This window comes from Carassius gibelio, chromosome A16, assembly GCF_023724105.1.
Source record: "Carassius gibelio isolate Cgi1373 ecotype wild population from Czech Republic chromosome A16, carGib1.2-hapl.c, whole genome shotgun sequence".
In the NCBI taxonomy this organism is placed as follows: Eukaryota; Metazoa; Chordata; class Actinopteri; order Cypriniformes; family Cyprinidae; genus Carassius; species Carassius gibelio.
This window is the reverse complement of record NC_068386.1, coordinates 1,216,901-1,238,235: the sequence shown is the minus strand read 5'-3', so window position 1 is coordinate 1,238,235 and position 21,335 is coordinate 1,216,901. Positions and strand designations below refer to the sequence as shown.

Genomic DNA, 21,335 nt, shown 5'->3' with positions numbered 1-21,335 from the left:
TCCTATATTCTATTCTAAGTAGTCAAACAATCCAAAGAAAACATCCTCAAAATGGAAAGTAAAGTCATTTATCGCCTAAAATATAAAATGTCAAAGTTGTGTATAATGTTTTTCTTATATATTTAATTATAATGCTACAATGTCCAGTTTTCATGTTATGTTTATAACTTTACTTTAAGGCTACAAAAACGTTTATGACTAAATTCTTCTAACTTTATCACCCAAAATATAACATTATGTAAATGTTTATATATATAAATAATTCTAAGAATGCTAAAATGTCCACAAATGTTTTTGTGTTTAGAAAGTTATTTAAAGATTACAAAAAACAAAAAAAAATGTTTTGAAAATTTTATCGAGTCCCATTAAGCTACTCCATAACTGATTTGTCTTAACACTTATCCCTTACAGCACATGGACATCACAGAGACGTCTATATGACGTCTACAAGACGTATTGTTTTAAGAGTATTTGCTCATCTGCATTACATCAATAAGACGTTTCCTATCAGATGTCAATACGACGTTCAGAAGATGTCTAGAAGATGTTTGTGATTTAGAATGCGTCTTAAAGACGTCAGTACACAGCAGATGTTTTCCAGATGAAGCAATCTTTAACAGACCTCTTGCAGACACATATCTGTGCTATCTGGCTCACAACCTTTCAAGGAAACGACTTTCACAACTATTTAATGTTGTTAAAAGTCATATCTCAGAAAGCACACGTTTACGTCTGCAAGATGTCTGTTAAAGATTGCCCAAACATCTCAACGTGTATTTGAGCAAACACCTTAATAAATACTCTTGCAGATGTAAATGCGACGTTAAATAGACGTGCTGTACGTGTGCTATCAGGGGGATAGCTTTTAAACAACATTAAGACAAGATTCTGTTTGTTGGACGTTAAATGTGGTGTTTTATTGGAATTGTTTCATGTTAATGTTTAATTCAAAAGAAGTTGAAATGCATCACCGACTTTAACTGCAGGCTCGTTGAATTGTTTTATTTCTCTGACCTCGCACTCAAAAAAGCTTTGCACGGCAGAAACGATCATATCCAGGGTGTTTTCACCAATCCGGGTCAGATTTCATGTTGGTTTCACTTCCTAGTTGACATGGAAGGTGCGGAACCAGGCGAACTGCATTCGGTCACTCCTCCCCAGATTCCGACGCTTTCGTTTTCTGTTTTCATGTCGAAAATGGCTTAAAATTCATTAAAATATAACATATGGTAATATCTCGCTCTCGCTTGATTCCCGCTGATTTCTGTCCTCGGACACCGACGCTGACCCGACTCCCGGCCGCCCGTCGGTGAAGCGCCCGGGCTGGATGCATCTTCACTAGGGCTGATGGTGTGGTGTTGAGCAGGTTCTGTGTCCTGCTGTGAGATGGGCTCTTACAAGAGTGAGGGCTCTCACCTGAAGCTGCTGACTTCACACAGAGAGCTGCTGGTGGAGCGGGTGAAGAACACGCAATGCATTCTGGACAATCTCCAGATGAACGGCTTCATCTGCACCGAAGACATCGAGATCATTCACCGCAGCAGCACCAGAACTGACCAGGTACAGCAATAATCCACCTAAAGACAGGCATATTCATACATCTTCTGGGGTTATTACATATATCAAGTAGCTTACAACCATCTCTGTACCATGCTACAAACCTGTTCTAAAAACTTAGCTTATATAAGAAATATATGAATTTACTTTACCTTCCACAAATCCTTAAAAAGAACAGAAAGTCTTTTAAATTCATAGTCGTGGCATTAAATGTATTGCATTGCTAACATTGAATATCTTCCACTGTATTTTTATTTTTTTTAAACTTGATTTCCATATTCTTAGATCAAGTTACATTAACTTTGGTTTTTCCGAGAAACTGGTCCAAATGAAGCGAGTTTAAGCTTAAAACAAGAACTAATATTCGCCAATGTGGTCAGAAAACCTTGTTTTTGTCTCTTTCAGTTAAGCTGATTTCTATAAGGCTGTGCGCAGATGTGTTAGTTTTTTTGTTTCTCAAGTAAATGTATCTTGGTTAACAACAACAACAACAACAACTGATATTTGCATTGGAAAACAATAAATAAATTGGAGTGTGATCAGAAGCTACTTCCATATCCTAGTTTTTCCAAATTCTAGAAGCTGATTTCTTTATTTATTTTTTTGTAAATATAGGTTAATAGAGGTTAGTCAAAAATCTTGACACACAACTCGTTTTGGTCTTTCTTTGGTCTAGCTTTGGTCTTAAAATATCTTCTGTTAAATGTACAATTTTATGTTTTACATAAATACACAATATATATTTCACAGTTAATCAACTCGCCTCATTTTTTGGACACGCAGGTTCGCAAGATCTTGGAGCTGGTTCAGAGTAAAGGAGAGGAGTGCTCTGCGTATTTCGTACACGTTCTTCATGAAGCCTACGACGCTTACATTGATCTGCGGCCTTGGTTTGAAGAAATTCAGTACACGCCATTAGACACCATTAGTGTCCTACCAGTGGTGAACACAGACCCGAGTGAGTAGTTTAATTTAAAAATGACATAATATTTTGCAATTATGGAAACCATGAAAAGAATGGTCCAGATCAATGTTCATAATAAAAAAAAAAAAGTTTTAGTCAGATTTTTTTTTGGCATGCCATACTGTAGGACACTATGCTTGAATATTTAATGAGAATATTCCACCTAATGTTTTTGCAGTTAGCAAGTACTGCGAGAAGCTCCGATATGAGCTGGGAAGAGACACTCAGTTCATCACGTCGTACTCGAAGAGCGAGGAGACGCCGCTGGAGGATCTTTACACGGACACTCAGATGGAGCTCCTGAACGATAGAGGCGAGAGTTTAGGATACTTACAGAGTCTGGACGAGCTTTTGGGAGACCAGGGAGTCTTCAATCCGCACGCCGAGACAATCTTCATCACCGGCGACGCTGGCGTAGGCAAATCCATCGTTCTTCAGAAACTCCAGAATCTGTGGTCCAGAAGGCAGCTGAAAACCCACGCCAAGTTCTTCTTCAAGTTCCGATGCAGGATGTTCAGCGCCTTTAAGGAGACCGACGAGATCTCGCTGAAGGATCTGATCTTTAAACACAACTGCTATCCGGACGGCGACGTCGATAACGAGGTCTTCACCTACATCTTGCGGTTCCCGGAGACGGTGCTCTTCACCTTTGACGGCTACGATGAAATCCAAACGGATTTCGATTTGGACAACGTGCCGGAAACGGTTTCCCCGGAGGAGAAGACCCGTCCACTTTTGCTTCTCATGAATCTGCTTTGCGGAAAGTTGCTCAAAGGTTCCCGGAAGATTCTCACTGCACGAAGTGGCACCGAGATCCAAAGCAGAGTGATCTGGAAGAAAGTCTATTTGAAGGGATTCTCCCCTGAACACCTGAAGAGGTACACAGCTTTGCATTTCCCAGAGAAGGAACACCGGTCAATGGTGACCGATCAACTGGACGCCAACCCTCATCTCTGCGGTCTTTGCTCCGTCCCGTTGTTCAGCTGGATCATCCTCAAGAGCTTCAAGCATCTCCATTCGGTGTATGACAACTTTGAGTTGCCGGATTCTTGCATTACGCTCACAAACGTCTTCTTGCTTCTTTCCGAGGTCTTTCTTGGACACTCGACTGCACGTCCTGGTCTTTTAAAAGGGAGCACGCGGTGTCCTGCGGAGACTTTTAAAGCTGGAGAGCGTAAGCTTGCGGCCTTCGCTCGACTGGCGTTGAACGGTCTCCAACGAGGAGGACTCGTGTTCAGCATGGAGGAAGTGACATCCTGTGGATTAGAAGATGAAGTCCTTCAGTTTGGGTTTCTGAGGCCTGCTTCTCATTACGATGGATGCGGAGGCTCGGCAACCTTCGAGTTTCTCCACGAGACCCTCCAGGCCTTCCTAGCGGCGTTTGCATTGGTGCTGGACTCCAAAATCACTCCGGAGTCCATTCTAAGTTTCTTCTCCAAATGCGAATACAAGAGGTCGTCGCATTTCTCCTGCTTGCCTTGCTTGGGAAAGTCGAGACCTAGAGATAAAGACCCTTTTCAAACCAACTTCCAGTTCACCAATTTATTCTTGTGTGGCCTCTTGTCCAAACCCAACGCCGCACTCCTGGAGCATCTCGTTCCTCCGGCGTCATTGAAACAGAAGCGCAAGATGCTCAAGTCGTATCTGTCCAACAGCGTGAGGACGCATCTTAAAGGCCTTCCTCGATATCCATCCACAGACATTGATGGCGACAAGGTGCATGCAATGCCGAACTTCTTGTGGATGCTGCGGTGCATATTTGAGACGAACAGCGAGGACATTGCAAAGATGACGGCCAACGGCATATCGGCGGATTACATTAAGATCGCCTTCTGTAACATTTACTCGGCCGACTGCAGTGCGTTGAACTTTGTCCTCCACCACCGTAGGAAACACCTGGGGGTCGACATGGACAATAACAACATCAACGATTACGGCGTGAAGCAACTGAGACCCTCCTTCAGCAAAATGACCGTAATACGGTAAGAAAAGCAAGACAGGGGTTGGCTTTCCCCAAACTAGAACTACTCAAAACTAAATGAATTACTACAACAAATTAAGTCCCGCCTTTGTTTTCCAGATTTTGCGTGAATCAGCTGACGGACAGCAGTATTGAGGTTCTGGCAGAGGAACTTATCAGACACAAAGTCATTAAGGTCTTGGGGTGCGTTCATCCGTTCATCTTCATTGTGTCGTTGGGTTTTATATCGACTGCATTCAATCCCCTTTTCTTTGCACTTTCAGGCTTTACAAAAACTACATCACAGATGTTGGAGCCAAACTCGTAGCGAAGATCATTGAAGAATGTCCACACTTGAAGGTCGTTAAGTAGGTATCTCGTCATTGCATGATGCCAATAGAAGAATCTTTAACTAATATCATTCCCTGTGATAAGAGGACATGCTGCATTTGATTTCGTATGCATGCACATCTTCGGTTTTAAAAATCCATTGCTCTGAAAAATATTTACTGACAAGACCACGCAGTCAACATTTGGACTTTTGAACCTGTCATTGAATTGCAAGTGTGTGTTGATTTGACGTCAGCTTATAAAACATTACTCTGGTGTGTGCATGGTTTTATCGATGGAATTAAAAATAGTTTGCAATACTTTCCAGACGATGCACACTTTAAAAACGACCTGTTTTCGCAGGATATATAGATGCATAATTCATCAGTTGTCACGTTAGATTAATTGTGTATATTCGTTTGTGCCTCCCATAGGCTTGGCTGCAACAACATCACAGGTGTGGGCGGGAAATACCTCGCCAGTGCAATTCACAAGAGCAAATCTATCTTTGATGTAGGGTAAGAACATGTACAGGAGCATTTAAACACTGCTCTTTTTTATGCATGTTTTTTCATTGGAATTCCCGTTTTAAACTGAATTTTTTCAGAAATGATCCAAAACTATGGTAAAGGTTTGGTGAAACTAAATTTAATTGCTTGCAGAATGTGGGGAAACACCATCGGTGACGAGGGCGCAGAAGCGTTTGCAGAGGCTTTGAAGAATCACCCAAGCCTCACCAATCTCAGGTAAGACTTGCATCATCAAATTAATCTCCTGTGTCCTTTATGAGAAATCCAACGGTCAGATAAAGAGCGAGCAATCTGAGATTGATCATTTCAATGCCGTTTAGTCTCTCCGCCAATGGCATAACGTCTCACGGTGGAAGAAGTCTGGCAAAAGCACTGAAGGAAAACAAAAGCCTTCACATCTTCTGGTACGACTGAGTTTCATATTTTCTCATGCATGTGAAAATAAAAAGATTTTCATTCTCATTCAATGTGGTTATGTTTCAGGTTGATACAGAATAAAATCTCTGATGATGCAGCGTCAGACTTTGCCGATGCCTTTAGATCCAACTCTGCTCTGACGCATCTGATGTACGAGCGATTATTCCTCATTATTTCAGTAATATCTAATTTACATATGGTGCATGCTAATTTTGCCATAAATGTAAAGTTTATAGCATTCACTTTGTGCATAAACAAGTGCAATATTTTTGCTGCATCTTGCATACATTGCTTAAGGATATCGTTTATCATTTTGATGAACAGCTATGTATGATAATAATAATCCATTCAACTCTCTATAGGCTAATAGAAAACGAGTTCACCATTCATGGAGCCAAAGAGATGTCTGAAGGCCTGACTAACAACACTACACTGAAGGAAGTCAAGTAAGATCTGCGACTTGATCCAAAAACTAGAATTTGCATCATTTTAATGGCATAAAAGCTGTAATAGAAGATTATTCAGTTTCTCCAGATTTTAAAGCATTGCATTACTCTTTGCAATGAAGTCAAATCTCATGATGCATTGCAACAAGCTCCACCAAAGTTGGTGGACATGTCAAAGAAAAGTAGTGATGAAATGCTATGCATAATACAGCACAAATCAACTATTTTACAGAGTATTGGGGTGTGCAATGTATTTCATCACATCAACTTGCAAACTCTATTGAATTGAGTGTCACTGCTAATGCAGATCGATCCAAATCGCTCCCTAATGAGGTGTCTTACTAGGCAGCTCACTAGGTTTCGGAACAGAGCCCTAGTTCTCCCTTTTAACTAACCTTACGTGAGCAGATCAGGTCTTCCAGTTTTTACACATTTCCACATTTTCTGGTTCGTTCACAGCATTAAAGGAAGCCGGGTTTCTGAAGAAGAAGAACGACTCTATGAGGGCGACAAGCGGCTTCGCTTCCACTGAGAAGAAACATTAAAAACACGTGATTTGAGAAAAGGAAGTTGGTGTAATGCCACAGACACTGGTTTACTTCAGAATCAGACGAACCACTGTGAAGGCAAAACCCATTTAAGACTTTCAGGTTTATTACAGAGCGAATATCTCTTTATAGTTAATAGATCGGCTGGGAACGTCAAAAGCAAGTTAGTTAATCAATGCACAAGTTACTAAAAGCTACTTGACGGTAAGGAGAGGTTGCTATTCGTTCCATTAGCACATGCATCATTATAACACAAATTTAGGAGCGTTCATTATAAACAACATTTTACACGTCAAACGTATACGACTTAATTTCAACTGGTATTTCAGAAAATATAATTTGGTTTCTCTACCAAGTGTTTTTAAATATTATAAATGCAATGAAAATACAGTTATGTCATGAGACTCGTTCTGGAAAAGAAGTGTTATATCGGTGCATCCCTACTTTTTATATATATATTTCATTTTAGAAGTATTTTTTTAATGCACTGCATGATCTCGTGAATAATTGTACTATACATTTTGTTCATTGTTACACTTTCAGAAAGTAAAATGCATTGAAACACAACAAACAAACCAGGAATATGAGAAAAGAATCTGCAAATGCATTTGGTTACGATTATTTCTGGAAATATATAATGCATTACAATACACATTATGAATGTCTTATAATGCGTTATACATAAAGGCTTCAAGTGTTTAGGATTTTTAATCTATTTTATAAATTCATGTATTTGCTTTTATCAATCGGAGAAATCATTTAATGCATTCAGTGATTGTAGTCAAGTAGATGATTAAAAAACATTGCAAATAAATCTCTCTCTCTCTCACACACACACACACAGAAGGACATCCAGACAAGTATGTAAAGATCTGTGCTTCGAAAGATTTAGCGGTTTTTAATCTCATTATCTCTGTACATATATTTTTTTTACACATATGGAATGTCACAATATTTCTAAATCATTACAAAATAAAAACCTTATGATCATCCGGTGGCCAGTGTTAACCTTTCACATTGAGATCCATCACATACAGGCTTCTGTTTGCTTCCTTTGCATCTCTTCAGGAAGTTACGTAACCAGCTGTTATGTTCCTCTCGACTGCTGCAAGGATGAGAAACGAGGAGCTAATAATTCGGTGGCAAATTAAACAAACCGTGTGCATCGAAAGCTCTGATCCGGTCGGAAGCATCAGATTCAGATCTGCTGGAAACAGACGTGTGCATAAAGCAGCAAATTGTCACCTAATGATATCTCATAAAAGAAACAGTGCAAATGATCTAATATCTGATAAGGCTTTTTAAAAATAGTGGTGTTTCCGATGCAGCATGTCATATATCTTCTCACGTGTCCAGAAAACCTGCAGAAATGAACCTCACATTGAAACTGCTTCTCATTTCCATCAACAAACACGATTAGCAGCATTTTAAAGCTGTTGTGGCACTTTCGACGACTGTAATAACTCAACCGCTTGAGCTTTACTTAAGACTGAGACTTTAGACTTGAGTTAAGGTTAAGAGTTTACTTGGGTCTTAACAAAACCTGTCTAGAAATGTCATTTTTCATCACAATATCAAAAGAAATTATTAAAATTATATTTTACATAAAGAAAAAGAAGTGCATTTTAGTACTTATTTTTTTAAATTTGCCAATAAATTATATGATCATTAATTAATGATGTATTGAAAATTACATTATGTGCATATTTGTACTGCCATTAAAATTATTCTGATTTTAAATTTAACTTTTGAGTCATTTTATTATTATTTATTATTCCCAGTGATGACTTTTAGAACTGGAATACAGTGATTTTTTTTTTTTAAACAAGTATAAATTAAAAGCAACAATAAATATCATGAATCATGGTGTATAAATACTTGTAACGAAGGGGGAAAATGTGCAATTCTGAAAAAATTAAAATAAAAAATAAAATAAAATCTAAATCCTAAAAAATTAATTTTAATTATTTCAATTGTAGTGTATTTATTCATCACAGTAGTATTTGTAATTCCTTTAAATTTATGCTAATTTAAATGGAAATATTTATTTTGAGCTGTATTTTATTTTTCTCAGACATGATTTCTATTAGTGGAATACAATGATTTTGACAATTATTATTTTGATAATGTTTTTTTTTTTTAAAGAGCAGTATAATTAATCAGTGCATAAATAACTATACTGAAGGAGTAAAAATGTGTATAATTGTGAAAAATCTAAATAAAAAAAATAAAATTTGGTAGTATTTATTTGGAAATTTGTAATGTATTTATTCACCAGTATAGTATTTTTTGTTCAGCCATTTAATTTATATAATAATAAAATATTGTGTGTGTGTGTGTATATATATATATATATATATATATATATATATATATATATCGCCCCAGTGAATATCAATGTATCATTAAAATTGTATATATTATTTATTATTTAAATTGCAATGTATTAGCTCATCATGGTAGTATTTGTAGCACTGCCATTAAAATAATTCAGATCTTAATAAAAATAAATTGCATTTTATTAATCTTCATTTTCTTCATGCAAAATATAATTTTGGATTTTTTATTCTTCTGATTTTGACATGTTTTGATGAGAATCACTCCACATAGAGAGACAGAAGTCAGTGGTGTGTTGAATTAAGGCCCAGATTTGTCTCAACAAATAAAACGTGATGCAAAACTGATCTTGAGACGGTGCAGACGTCACGTGAATCTTGATCCGAGACTCGAGATGCACGGGATATTTCACCATCCACGAAGCGAGAGACAGAGAAATAATGGCTCAGTATAGTTCAGGGGCGACCCGAATCAGGGCTCACGTCCCATCACATCCAGGCGTGTTTCTCCGAGTCCACAGAGCCCCTTCCTCTGAAGAACATCCCAAACGCAGCCGTCGCTTCGGCTCTTGCAATCTGAAAATTAAGGCACTAAGAGACACAGTCCCATTGAACAGAACAATCAACCCGGTCGTCCCATATATAATCCACACAGTCAGCTGACCCTGAGTCCGGCCAATCAGAGACAGCCAATGAAATGAACTCCTGCTAGATCCTGATTGGACAACTGTGCGACGGAGGAGAGAATCTCGACACCTGTTGGGGTTTCCGATGGACTGCGATGAGGAAAGAGTTTCCCTGAATGAGTTTTGGCACACTAGGGTTTATATATGGCGACTACGTAGGGCCTTGCTACGAGAAGAGACCAAAGTCACAGAGTCTTTGAGAAGGAATGAGTTCACATTGTGGTGCTTCTCACGACCAGGAGGCTAGAGACATGAAACAAAACATAATGATTAAGAGAGCATCAGCATGATTTAAAGCCAAAAACACTGATTTTAATGCAATGTTTTGAGATTTTGAGCCATTTGGCTTTCCATAATGTGCCATTTCGTATGAGTTGGAAAACATCTAAAATGCATATCTTGCAAAATGATTTTCTTTCCCCCCTCTTATATTCTGAAGGGTTCGTTCACATTATTCACCTGATCTTTAAACAAATTCATAAAAACATGTTGCAAATGTGTTTGTTTTCTGGCTGCTGACAGTATTTTCTGATTTACACAGTGATAAAAAACAAAAAAATAATACAAATCCAGGTTCTGGAAAAACCTTTAATGTGTCGACAAAATCAAACTGGAATCTTGAACCTAGATTTATCCAATGTTCAGATTCACCTTCTGGAAATATATGCAACATAGTGCACGTTTAATTAGATAATGCTTTGCTTGCATATTTAAATAAAACATTTCAGAAAAATCCTCATACAAAAAATGTTTGTGATTTGTAATCAACTCATCTGATATCTATTAGTTATTTTTTTCACCCTATTCAATTTCAGTGTATTTCCTTAAAATAATATGTGCATGCTGTAAGATAACATGACACTGTTTCAGCATATAGTAGCATGTTTGCATAATATCATGAAAATGACTCGTGCAATATGCATCTGCAATGCATTTAACCTGTGACATTATATTAAATGTTCTGTAACATGCTCATGAATCACGAACAATAAAGAGGACTTTAATTTTATAACTGTCAGTTTTGATTTAAATGCACTTGCATTATTCCCGTGTGTTACCTGTGCAAAGGTGAGAGAGGCGCTGCTAATCTGAAGGATGTTCAGGACACGATCGGTTCACTTCAAACCACTCGTCAATACAGCTGGAAGAGAAGCAGAGTTACTGCACGACACACACACACACACACACACACACACAAACACGTATGTTAGCAGCTTTACCCTTTGTGATAGATGCAGAGGCAGGGCAGGCGTGCGATGGTGTCTCCCTGCACCAGCTCCTCCAGACATATTGCACATTCTCCGGTGTCCTTCGCCAGGACGTCCTCTGAGAAAACAACCAAGAACCCAAATCAGCCATAGATTCGGAGCGCGGAAACAAAATCTGCAGAAGCTGCGGGTAATTCATGAATCAGGATCGTCAAAGAACGCACAAGATTTTTTCAGTCATGTGACACCCGAAAAAAAAAAAAAAATTCAATTTCATAGCATTAGTTGATAATTGAATTTTATAAATAAATAAAGAGATAACTTAAGTTTTCAACAAATTATTGATTCATCATGCTAGCATCTGTTGCACTGACATTAAATGTATGCCGACTTTTCCTGTCTTTATTATTCTCAGCGATGATTTTTATTACTGGAATACAATGATTTTTAAAATTGACATCAGCATAATTTAAGAGCAGTACAATGAATATCACAGCATAAATACTTTACAGTTAAGAGGAAAAACGTGTGTAATAGTCCTGAAAAATCTTCATCACATTCTCAATAAATGTATTATTTAAATTGATTTTTAATTGTAATGTATTTACTCATGGTAGTATATGTTGTACTATATAGACCTCAACTGAACCTGTAAATAAAATTAAAGTCACACTTGATAAACGCAGCATGGGTCTCATTCATGAAAACCCAAAATATGAATAAAAAAAGTAAATGATATAAACATAATATTTACACAGAATTGAACTTGTTTCATGAATGAAAAAAGTATATTTTATGAATGAGCAGAAGGTGGCGCTGAAGATCTGTATTTCTGACCATCAGAAGAGCAGCTTCCTCTGATTGATTCCTGATCAAAACTACCAGATATTCAACTAGAAACATACTGTAGAAGAAAAACAGCTTCAGCCTCAGTGAAGTAACTGGATGCTGAAAAGTGTTTGTATGAAGGTGGTTAAAAATATATATTTCAAAGGTGATTATAGATGATCAAGACAAAACTTTTCTGTAACATGCACTGAGAATTAAGTAAATAAGATCAAGTTTGATTTCATGCTGAAAAACAGCAAAGGGCTGATATCTTAAGATCAGTAAGTCAGCAGCCAGTGTTTGTTGGCAGAGTGAGGTGAACTGACACCTCCTTCTCCTACCCACAACACCCTAGCAACCACCCACAACACCCTAGCAACCACATGACACCCTAGCAACCACACAACACCCTAGCAACCACACAACACCCTAGCAACCACCCACAACACCCTAGCAACCACACAACACCCTAGCAACCACCCACAACACCCTAACAACCACATGACACCCTGACAACCACCCACAACACCCTAGCAACCACACAACACCCTGTAACCACCCACAACACCCTAGCAACCACACGACACCCTAGCAACCACACGACACCCTAGCAACCACCCACAACACCCTAACAACCACACAACACCCTAGCAACCACACGACACCCTAGCAACCACACGACACCCTAGCAACCACACGACACCCTAGCAACCACCCACAACACCCTAGCAACCACACAACACCCTAGCAACCACCCACAACACCCTAGCAACCACCCACAACACCCTAACAGCCACACGACACCCTAGCAACCACACAACACCCTAGCAACCACACAACACCCTAGCAACCACCCACAACACCCTAACAACCACCCACAACACCCTAACAACCACACGACACCCTGACAACCACACGACACCCTGTAACCACCCACAACACCCTGGCAACCGTACAACACCCTGTAACCACCCACAACACCCTAGCAACCACACGACACCCTGTAACCACCCACAACACCCTGTAACCACCCACAACACCCTAGCAACCACACGACACCCTGTAACCACCCACAACACCCTGTAACCACCCACAAAACACCCTGGCAACCACACAACATTACAACCAAAACACCCTAGCAACCACCCACAACACACTAGCAACCTCACACCACCCTGTAACCACCCACGACACCCTGTAACCACCCACAACACCCTAGCAACCACACGACACCCTGTAACCACCCACAACACCCTAGCAACCACACGACACCCTGTAACCACCCACAAAACACCCTGGCAACCACACAACATTACAACCAAAACACCCTAATGAGCACGTAATACCCTGAAAACCCACCACAACACCCTGATGACCACCTAACAAATAATTTTTAAATGTTTTTTTTTTTTTTTTTAAATATCGAATTCGGTTTTAATTGTTGAATTAAATGAACAAACAGACTCTGGCTCTTCATGCCATGCATGTTTTAAGACGCTGTACTAAGAAAAAAGTCTTCCAGCTGTATCTCAGAGCCGGGGAAACTGACCAGCACAGGCTCTCTAATCAAACGAATGCGAGATCTCTAGCATGAACGGTGGTCATCTGTGCCTCAGTGCTGCTTTTCTAAATAAACAGAGCTCATCTATCAGGACAGTGACATTTACACACACCCTAAACTCTTAAAGGTGAAGCATGTGATTGGATGTTGTCTTTTTAAAGATCTGTCTTGCATGCATTTCAGAAGAGATTTTAAACTGAATTCTGACGGCAGACTGAATCTTTGATAACGGAGCACAGAAATCTCAATGATCTGAGATCTATCTACTCTGACTATTATTGATTCATTTGGATCTACATTTAGGTAAATTCGATGTAAATGGCACATGTAAAGTACAGAACTGCAGTATTGCTGTGATATTAAGGCTGTTCTGCTGAGTAAGCTGAATGTCAGCGGGAACGTCGCTAAAGCTCAAGGCCGTGACATCTGCGACCCTGTTACATAATATCAGATGAAGCGTCCCGCTGCGGCCGGGTCACATGAGACGGCAGATAACAGCGGCGCGTGGACTCTGAGCGACTGACCACATGTGAGCACTGGGAACACATGGAGAACAGCAAAACAAGAGCAGAGCGGGCCTGACTGGGCCAATCCATCTCACCTTCCAGAACTAATCTGGCTCATGTTTCAGAATGATTATGATATTATATTCTGTACAGTTTACAAGTATATATTTTAAATGCATGAGAGCATTCTGGGATGAAGCTCATGAAACCTGTCGTTAATGTGTCTGGGTCATATTCTCTCAAAATCTAATGGGAAAGGATGCAAAATCCAAAAGAAAATGGGATAATTAAGACATTAGTTTCATAAAAATTAAGCATATTTACCAGCAAAATTCATTTTAAATGAAAATATTTTATTCATTGTAGTGATGTCATACATATATAATTAGAATTTGTAGATCATGGTAGTATTTTGTTTACTGCCTTAAACTTGAGCAAAAAAATAATAAAAAATTAAAATAAAAAAAAAGTAAAAAAAAAGAGGCAACATGCCGTGTGTGTGTTTCTGTGTGTGTAAGCGTGTGTGTAAGTGTATTTGTGCACCAAGTGTGTGTTTGTGTGTCTAAGCGTGTCTGTGTGTTTGTGTGTGTATTAGGGGTGGCACAGTTCACTGAAAAAACAAAAACTGAACAGTTCAGTTCTCCACACACAGTTCGGCACACGCTGGAACTGTGGTTCAACTTAAATCTGAAAAAGCACCTGTAATATGGTTTGCTATAAATAGCACCTAAAACAAACAAGGTTCAGCTAATATACGATTCTGTTGATGGATGAGCATTCTGGATTCCCAGACATTACAACAACAGCGATGAGAAAAAAGAAAAGAAAAAACAAACCCTGGACAAACCCTGCACTCTTGCTCATTTAAGGTTTGTCAGATTAAACATTAAGAGCCAGATGACGCCAGCTTGTGCGCAGTGAGAAGATTTATGCATGCGCTCATCCGAAGCACGCAAACCCGCGCCTCAGAAAGCACGCAAATATAAGCTCTCTCTGAAGTATTGTGTTTAAATGGACACATTCACACAACAATTATATCAAAATGCCCGTCTTGGTAAGTATCCTACAGCAGACAGAGCCGGCTGAGCTAGGCCTGCATTCTCTTAAAGTGACAGTCTTTATATTAATCCAACAGCAACAACAAACAAATCACTCACTGCTCGATTAAAAGTATACCGTAGTCTCTCCATAAACAGCACATACCCAACCACACCGAAACCGTGACTCTAAAACCGTCAAACAAACCGAACCATGAAAAAGCCACCCCTAGCATGTATGTGTGTGTGTGTGTGTGTGTGTGAGCAGGACTCAGCTGTGGTGTCGTGACCTTTAGAGAGTGACAGGAACAAACAGAGCCATGGAGAACACCAGCAGAGACATGAACTGCTGCAAACACACACACACACACACACACACACACGCAAGCCAATCCATACCCTCCATACACATGGTTCAAGACACATCACACACACAATCAACAACATCCACATCAAGTTAAATCCATCTGAACCCCCTGGAAACATCGGTTCGTGAGGTTTATGTCTTGGTTTGTTGCTGACGGTGTAAACAGGCCTCGTTTAATCAAGACTCGCTGGTGACAGTGTCTCTCTTAAGGTCCAATTCTCACCATCAACAAACGATTTGGCTAAAAAAACTCCTAATTTGCTGCTTATTAATAGTTAGTAAGGTAGTTGATTAGAGATGTAGAACATGGTCATGCAGAATATGTGCTTTATAAGCACTAATAAACTAGTTAATAGTGAGAACTGGCCTCTATACTAAAGTGTTTACAAATATTTTAATCATTGTAAAAGATTTCACGGTTCAATTTATAGCCTTCATGCTTTTTTTTTTTTTACATCAATTGCTTGTTTTCCTCATTAAATAAGTTGCTTTGAATAAAATCACCTGCTAAATGGATAAATACTAATATAAATGCATTACATTCATGAGAAGAGTGATTTTTAGGGCCATTTTGTAAAGTTTAGTGACATTTAAATCCTCATTATTCATAAATGAGCCTGTAACACTCGAGACATCAGCACTGGTTCCTAAGAAACATTACTGCTTTCGCTCTAAATCTGATCAGCCTTTAAATAAGAGATAGAGAAGAGCAAGTAAAATCAACCCTCAGCATCGAGTCTGTTTTCTTTCTGTGGTCTGCATCTACGAGAAAGATGAGTATCGATTACTGCTCTCTCTCTCTATCTCTCTGTTCATCCGGAGCGCTTCATCTGCTGATAAACCTCATCCTCAAACGCAGCACGCAATCACACAAACATGTGACAAACCATCACTTTCTGATTAAACATCTGCGAGAAAACACACAGAAAACAGCCTGAATCTGCTCTTTCTGGAGCCTCCGAGGGACAAACACGTTTTTACTGAATAGAATTAATAAAAGCCAGTCACAAAATAACTACCAACACCCAGCTCTTTAAATATATAACTAACATTGTCTGCATAAAAACAGGCTTGTATCATTTGCAAAATGTAACTATATCATCGTCCAGCTCTAATAAATGTATCTAAATCTTGAAGATGTTACAATATTATATTAACATTAACCACATTAAATTTCTTTTTTGACTTTGAAATCAGTTAATTTGACTCTACATTAAATAAAACACACTTATGTATGCAACTTAATCTTACATAAAACACTATTTTAGTAACCAAGAAGAAACAACGATGAACAGCAGCAGATAAAACATTTGGATGAAAATAAGATGCATAAATATATTATATAACCTATATTAAATTCTAAAAAGTTTGTGCCTGAAATAATTTACTTAAAAAATATTAACATGGATAAATTATTTCTAACAAATTTTGTATTTATCATTTATATAAAAAGAAATGACCATTACTTTATATATACACTATGGATTTCCAAAAATAAGTAGATGCATAAAAAAAAAAAAAAAACGAGTAGAAACTGTGAAGAACAGCTACACTTGTGAATCGTTTAAAGGACCAAACGAACTGATTCAATCAAATGAATCATTTTCAACAGTGATAACTCAAACATTTATAACTAAGAGCTTTTATAACTGTAGGATTTGTTTCATGAGATAATTTATGTTCACACAATGCGGCTTGAGACGCTGTCAGCTCTGATTCAGTGGCACAGAAACACTGGTCAGAATCTCCGTCAGCTGAAGGGTTAATTAAAGCTGAACAGAGCGTTATCCTCATGATAACTCAGAGTGGACTCTTATTGATTCGACCCGGCTTCTCAGAGCCTGTTCTCCTGTCACACGGCGAGTGTTTGCACGCTGCCCCTTCATGCGGGTCACGGGACGAACAATGAACCGGAGCACTTATTTATTATAAAGTCTCTTTAATGCACAATAATGGCTGGATCTTTTGGGGGTACTTTCTCAGCCAAAACTGATATGCAATTAATTGGTGATTAATTGAAACACTGAAAAACTCGACAGCCCTAGTTAATGTATATTTGAAATCATTTTATGACTTTGTGAATAACCCAGCCGTCAGTGATTATTCTAAGGCTTGATTTTCCCATGGCAGGAGTCTCGTGTTGTTTTAGATCTGATTTTTCACTCTTTCGTCTCTGGGTTTGGCTCATTTCCCAGATGCACGCATGACTCTGTCCTGATGAGTTTATGGAAACTGACGACGTCTAAAAACAAGACAAGAGTAAATCATTCAGACTCACACTCATGTCTGAACAGATTCTGTACGACACCAGCTGGACCCTCAGAAACACAGAGAGGCTCGACTAAAATCATAACCAATATTGCACACACAATGCCACGTTTGCAGTTAAATAAATAAATAAATAAAAAACCTGCAGAGTAAAATAGTTTGGGCTTTACACGCTGTATAGAGAGCCACAAAACCAATGAAATCTGCTCATAAATGTCACCGGAAGGGCAGATATGATTAAATGTTAAAATATTTACAATCATTTTGTCGTTGATATGAAATTAAGAAACATGGGTTTTAATTGCAATTAGAGAAATGTTAATTAGCTCATTAAGTTTCCTAAAGAGCATGTCATTAGATGAGTTTTCCACGTCTTGATAAATAGTAATAATAATAATAATAATAATAATACCACTCTTTTAAGAGGAAAACCACAAATATAAATATTACTACTACCACCACCTTTTAGAGAAAATTAATTATTTTAATAATAATAACCACTTTTAGAGCAAATGCATAAATATAAATTCTACTAATAAAAATTACTTTTGAAGAAAATGCACATATTTAATAATAATAATAAAAAATAGCATTTTAAGGTCCTTTAAAAGAAATGTACAAATATAATAATAAAATTATACAATAATAATAATTTAAGTTTTTGATTAAATGCTCAATGTACTATTTAATACTAACACTACTAATAAATCACATTAATTTTTTAAATAATACAATTAATAATAATCATCATTATTATTATTATAAATATCACTCTTAAGTCCTTTGAGGAAACCCACAAATATGATTTAATAAATAATAATAATAATAATAATAATATATAATTTCCTTTAGAGGAAATAAAAACAAAAAGAAATAATGACTCTTTAAAGTTCTTCCACTGAAAAAGCACAAATTTACAAATAATAAAAAGCTGTGAAATATAGCGACATACTATCTTTACTGCGCAGACATACGTGACCTAGTATTAGACATGAGTAGCCTAGTGTGTGTGTGTGTGTGTGTGTCAGCATGAGACGCGTTAATTACCTGAACTAACAGACACGGTAAACATTAAAGCTGCTAGACACTCCATAAAATACAAACTCAGCACTTTCACTGCAGTGAACAACAAAGCTTTCATTCAGGCGACTAAATAAAGCTCGTCGCTGCATGTGTCAGACGTTTGAATGTTAACGCATCACAACCAATCACGGATTCTGATTCTGAGAGCAGCCAATCACGGAGTCTCCACAGCTACACACTAACATGATGCCCTTCTGTCTTTACCTGGACACTCAAACACATCAGCACTGCACTCAACACAAACACTCACCGTTGTACGTCACTCGAGGTTTGGTCAAGCACATGACCAGATGAAGGTCCATTTCATCCGAAGAGATAAACTTGGAGCAGACGGGGCACTTGAAACCTGTGGAGACAAAATCAGGAAAACCACCACATGAGTCCAGGTCTCTGGAAGTCTTTTAAAGACGTCCAGTTTAGGGCCACAGCTTCAGCTCGTGGAACTCATTTCAACACCATAGCAAAATATATTACAGCTACTTCAGCTATTTGAAAATAAAAACAATCAATTAAATGATTTCATTATTAATGTGAATAATATTAAGGAAATAATGCAATAACACATTAGCATGTCTCCAACAACAACAAAGAAAATCGAGTGACTACAAAAAAAAAAAAAAAAAAAAAGTTTTCCAGAACAACAAGAGAAAAACATTTACTCTGACTTTTAAAAAAAATATTTTGAATTAGATTATCAATTTAATTTCATTTGAAGTTTTAGTACTTTTGATGTGTTTATTTATTTATTTATTTTGCGGCTCCACAGTAATTACATTTTCTAAGTTATTTTAGCATATTAACTTTAAATGATTATTATTATTATTATTATTAGCAATATTAATATTAATTTAAATATTAAATATAAAGGACTGCACAATTAACTGAAATAATGCAAATATAATATTAATCATATTTATGCATCACTAAAAACATTATTATTATTTAATACATTATTCTAATGATTAAAAAATTAGTTTTATTTTGCCTTGTTTTATTTTACATTTTAAAATTATCCATGGCTCCGTTCAGTGTTATTATTATTAATAATAATAATACATAATAATAATCTGTTATTATTATTAGTGTTTTTATTAATAATTGTATTCATTAAAAAAATATAAAAAGGGACTGCAGAATAAACTGAAATCTTTAATAATGATATCACATTAATCATATGCATTCAATTATTATTCATCACAATTTTTTTTATGTAGAAAATCTTTTTTATTTTGCCACGTTTATTCCACATTATTATTGCTATATTATAAATTTAAGTTAATTTTACTAATTAATTTTTTCAGTTTTAATACTGAGATTTAATCAATCATATACATTAATAAATGATGATGATGATTATTATTATTATATTAATTATCTATTTTCCATCCAGTGTTATTATTATTTAAATTTTAAATGCCATAATGTTATATCGGGCATGCACACACACATCCAAGCTATAATTAGGCATAAAACACACTCGAAGGCCTCGTTATTTCCAGGAAACTGGTCTGGAAAAACTGGCTTGGCAATCTTCAACATGTGCAGGTGTTTCTCTGGGACGGACACAGCAGGAGCGCGATAAAGAGCTTAAAACAGACACAACCAGTGTGTGTGTGTGTGTGTGTGTGTGTGTGTGTTAATCCTTCAGTAGATGCACTCGCACTCACTCACACACACACACACAAACTAATTTCTGAAATGCATGTGAAACCCTGCAGAAAAAGACGATCAGCTGAGTAACGTGAAGAGCAGCTCTGAACACAACGCAGAGGGTTTGTCTGCTCACACACACACACACACACACACACACAGAGAGCAGCGGTCGGTTCCCGGTTTGTGTCTGTTCTCGGACAGCTCCGTGTATTTCCACTGTAGTAAAGGTTGTTCCCAGCCGAAACTGACTTCTTTCATATTTGTCGAACAATATACAGAAAACTACATCAGTATATCATCATAAACAGCTGTTTTTGTCTTACATTAATGTAAACCGATGAGAAAGAAAACACACATGCAACATGCAAGAGTGTGATCAAGATATGAACAGAGACGGTCAGTGTCCGACTTCTCAGAATAATACAAAAGTCAGTCAAAGATGTTTACCTGCGGCAGGTGCACAAAGCTTTAAATACAGACCCAAGCACAGCAGAGACGTGACACCTGCTCGTTAACTCTCGTTACAGCCGATCCGGTGTTTAATGACTCCAGAAACTGTACAGCGGTCACTAAACACTGAGCAATATTTACTGAAAACTATCACCGCTGGAGGAGCCCTGAGAGACACGCATCGACCCTGCTGATAAAACACCCATCAAACCACAACAATTACCATCAGATAACTCCAACAGAGAGGACGCAAAGCTGCAGAGAACGATCTAACTTCTGTTCATCTGTTTTCATCCAAGAACAACACGAGCCACGGAATATATACGTCTCTTCATTTACTGATTGAATTATGAGGCATATTAACTCAGACAGCATTTACCAAAAACAAACAAACAAACAAACAAACAAACAAGGCACGGATTTTGAATTTGATTTGAGTTGTAATGTATTTAGATATTTTTTTTTTAATTAGAATTAAAAATGGAATAATGTTCAAATAATTTATGTAGCTTTAATAAAATATAAAAAAAATTCCAACAGAGTATTTCCAAGTGAATATAACCATTTTCCATTTTTACAAATTAGATGATATTACCAATG

At 37.5% G+C, this 21,335-nt stretch overlaps 2 protein-coding genes across 2 annotated transcripts in view; one reads left to right on the top strand and one right to left on the bottom strand.

Annotated features, from left to right (window-relative positions):
- Nucleotides 1-251: 251 nt before the first annotated feature.
- Nucleotides 252-7,742, top strand: nod1 (nucleotide-binding oligomerization domain containing 1). The gene is made up of 11 exons (XM_052617785.1): nucleotides 252-1,560; nucleotides 2,341-2,515; nucleotides 2,700-4,503; nucleotides 4,602-4,685; nucleotides 4,766-4,849; nucleotides 5,246-5,329; nucleotides 5,474-5,557; nucleotides 5,662-5,745; nucleotides 5,825-5,908; nucleotides 6,121-6,204; nucleotides 6,664-7,742. The coding sequence occupies exons 1-11, from the start codon at nucleotides 1,387-1,389 to the stop codon at nucleotides 6,734-6,736; spliced, it is 2,814 nt and encodes a 937-aa protein (XP_052473745.1). The 5' UTR covers nucleotides 252-1,386; the 3' UTR covers nucleotides 6,737-7,742.
- LOC128030304 (E3 ubiquitin-protein ligase znrf2-like) overlaps nucleotides 7,618-21,335 on the bottom strand; it is a 26,538-nt gene continuing 12,820 nt past the window's right edge. The window contains exons 2-5 of the mRNA XM_052617807.1: nucleotides 18,883-18,978; nucleotides 10,995-11,100; nucleotides 10,833-10,915; nucleotides 7,618-10,017 (exon numbers count right to left, since the gene is read on the bottom strand). Of these exons, the coding sequence (XP_052473767.1) occupies nucleotides 10,858-10,915; nucleotides 10,995-11,100; nucleotides 18,883-18,978 (260 nt within the window). The 3' untranslated portion in view covers nucleotides 7,618-10,017; nucleotides 10,833-10,857. The remainder of the gene's footprint in view (nucleotides 10,018-10,832; nucleotides 10,916-10,994; nucleotides 11,101-18,882; nucleotides 18,979-21,335) is intronic.

Bases quoted from the DNA above. Each gene is read 5' to 3' on its own strand.
- nod1 (XM_052617785.1), top strand. From the start codon at position 1,387: ATGGGCTCTTACAAGAGTGAGGGCTCTCACCTGAAGCTGCTGACTTCA. The intron at 1,561-2,340 runs GTACAGCAATAA...TTGGACACGCAG, and splicing joins GCAGCACCAGAACTGACCAG to GTTCGCAAGATCTTGGAGCT. The intron at 4,686-4,765 runs GTGCGTTCATCC...TTGCACTTTCAG, and splicing joins AAAGTCATTAAGGTCTTGGG to GCTTTACAAAAACTACATCA.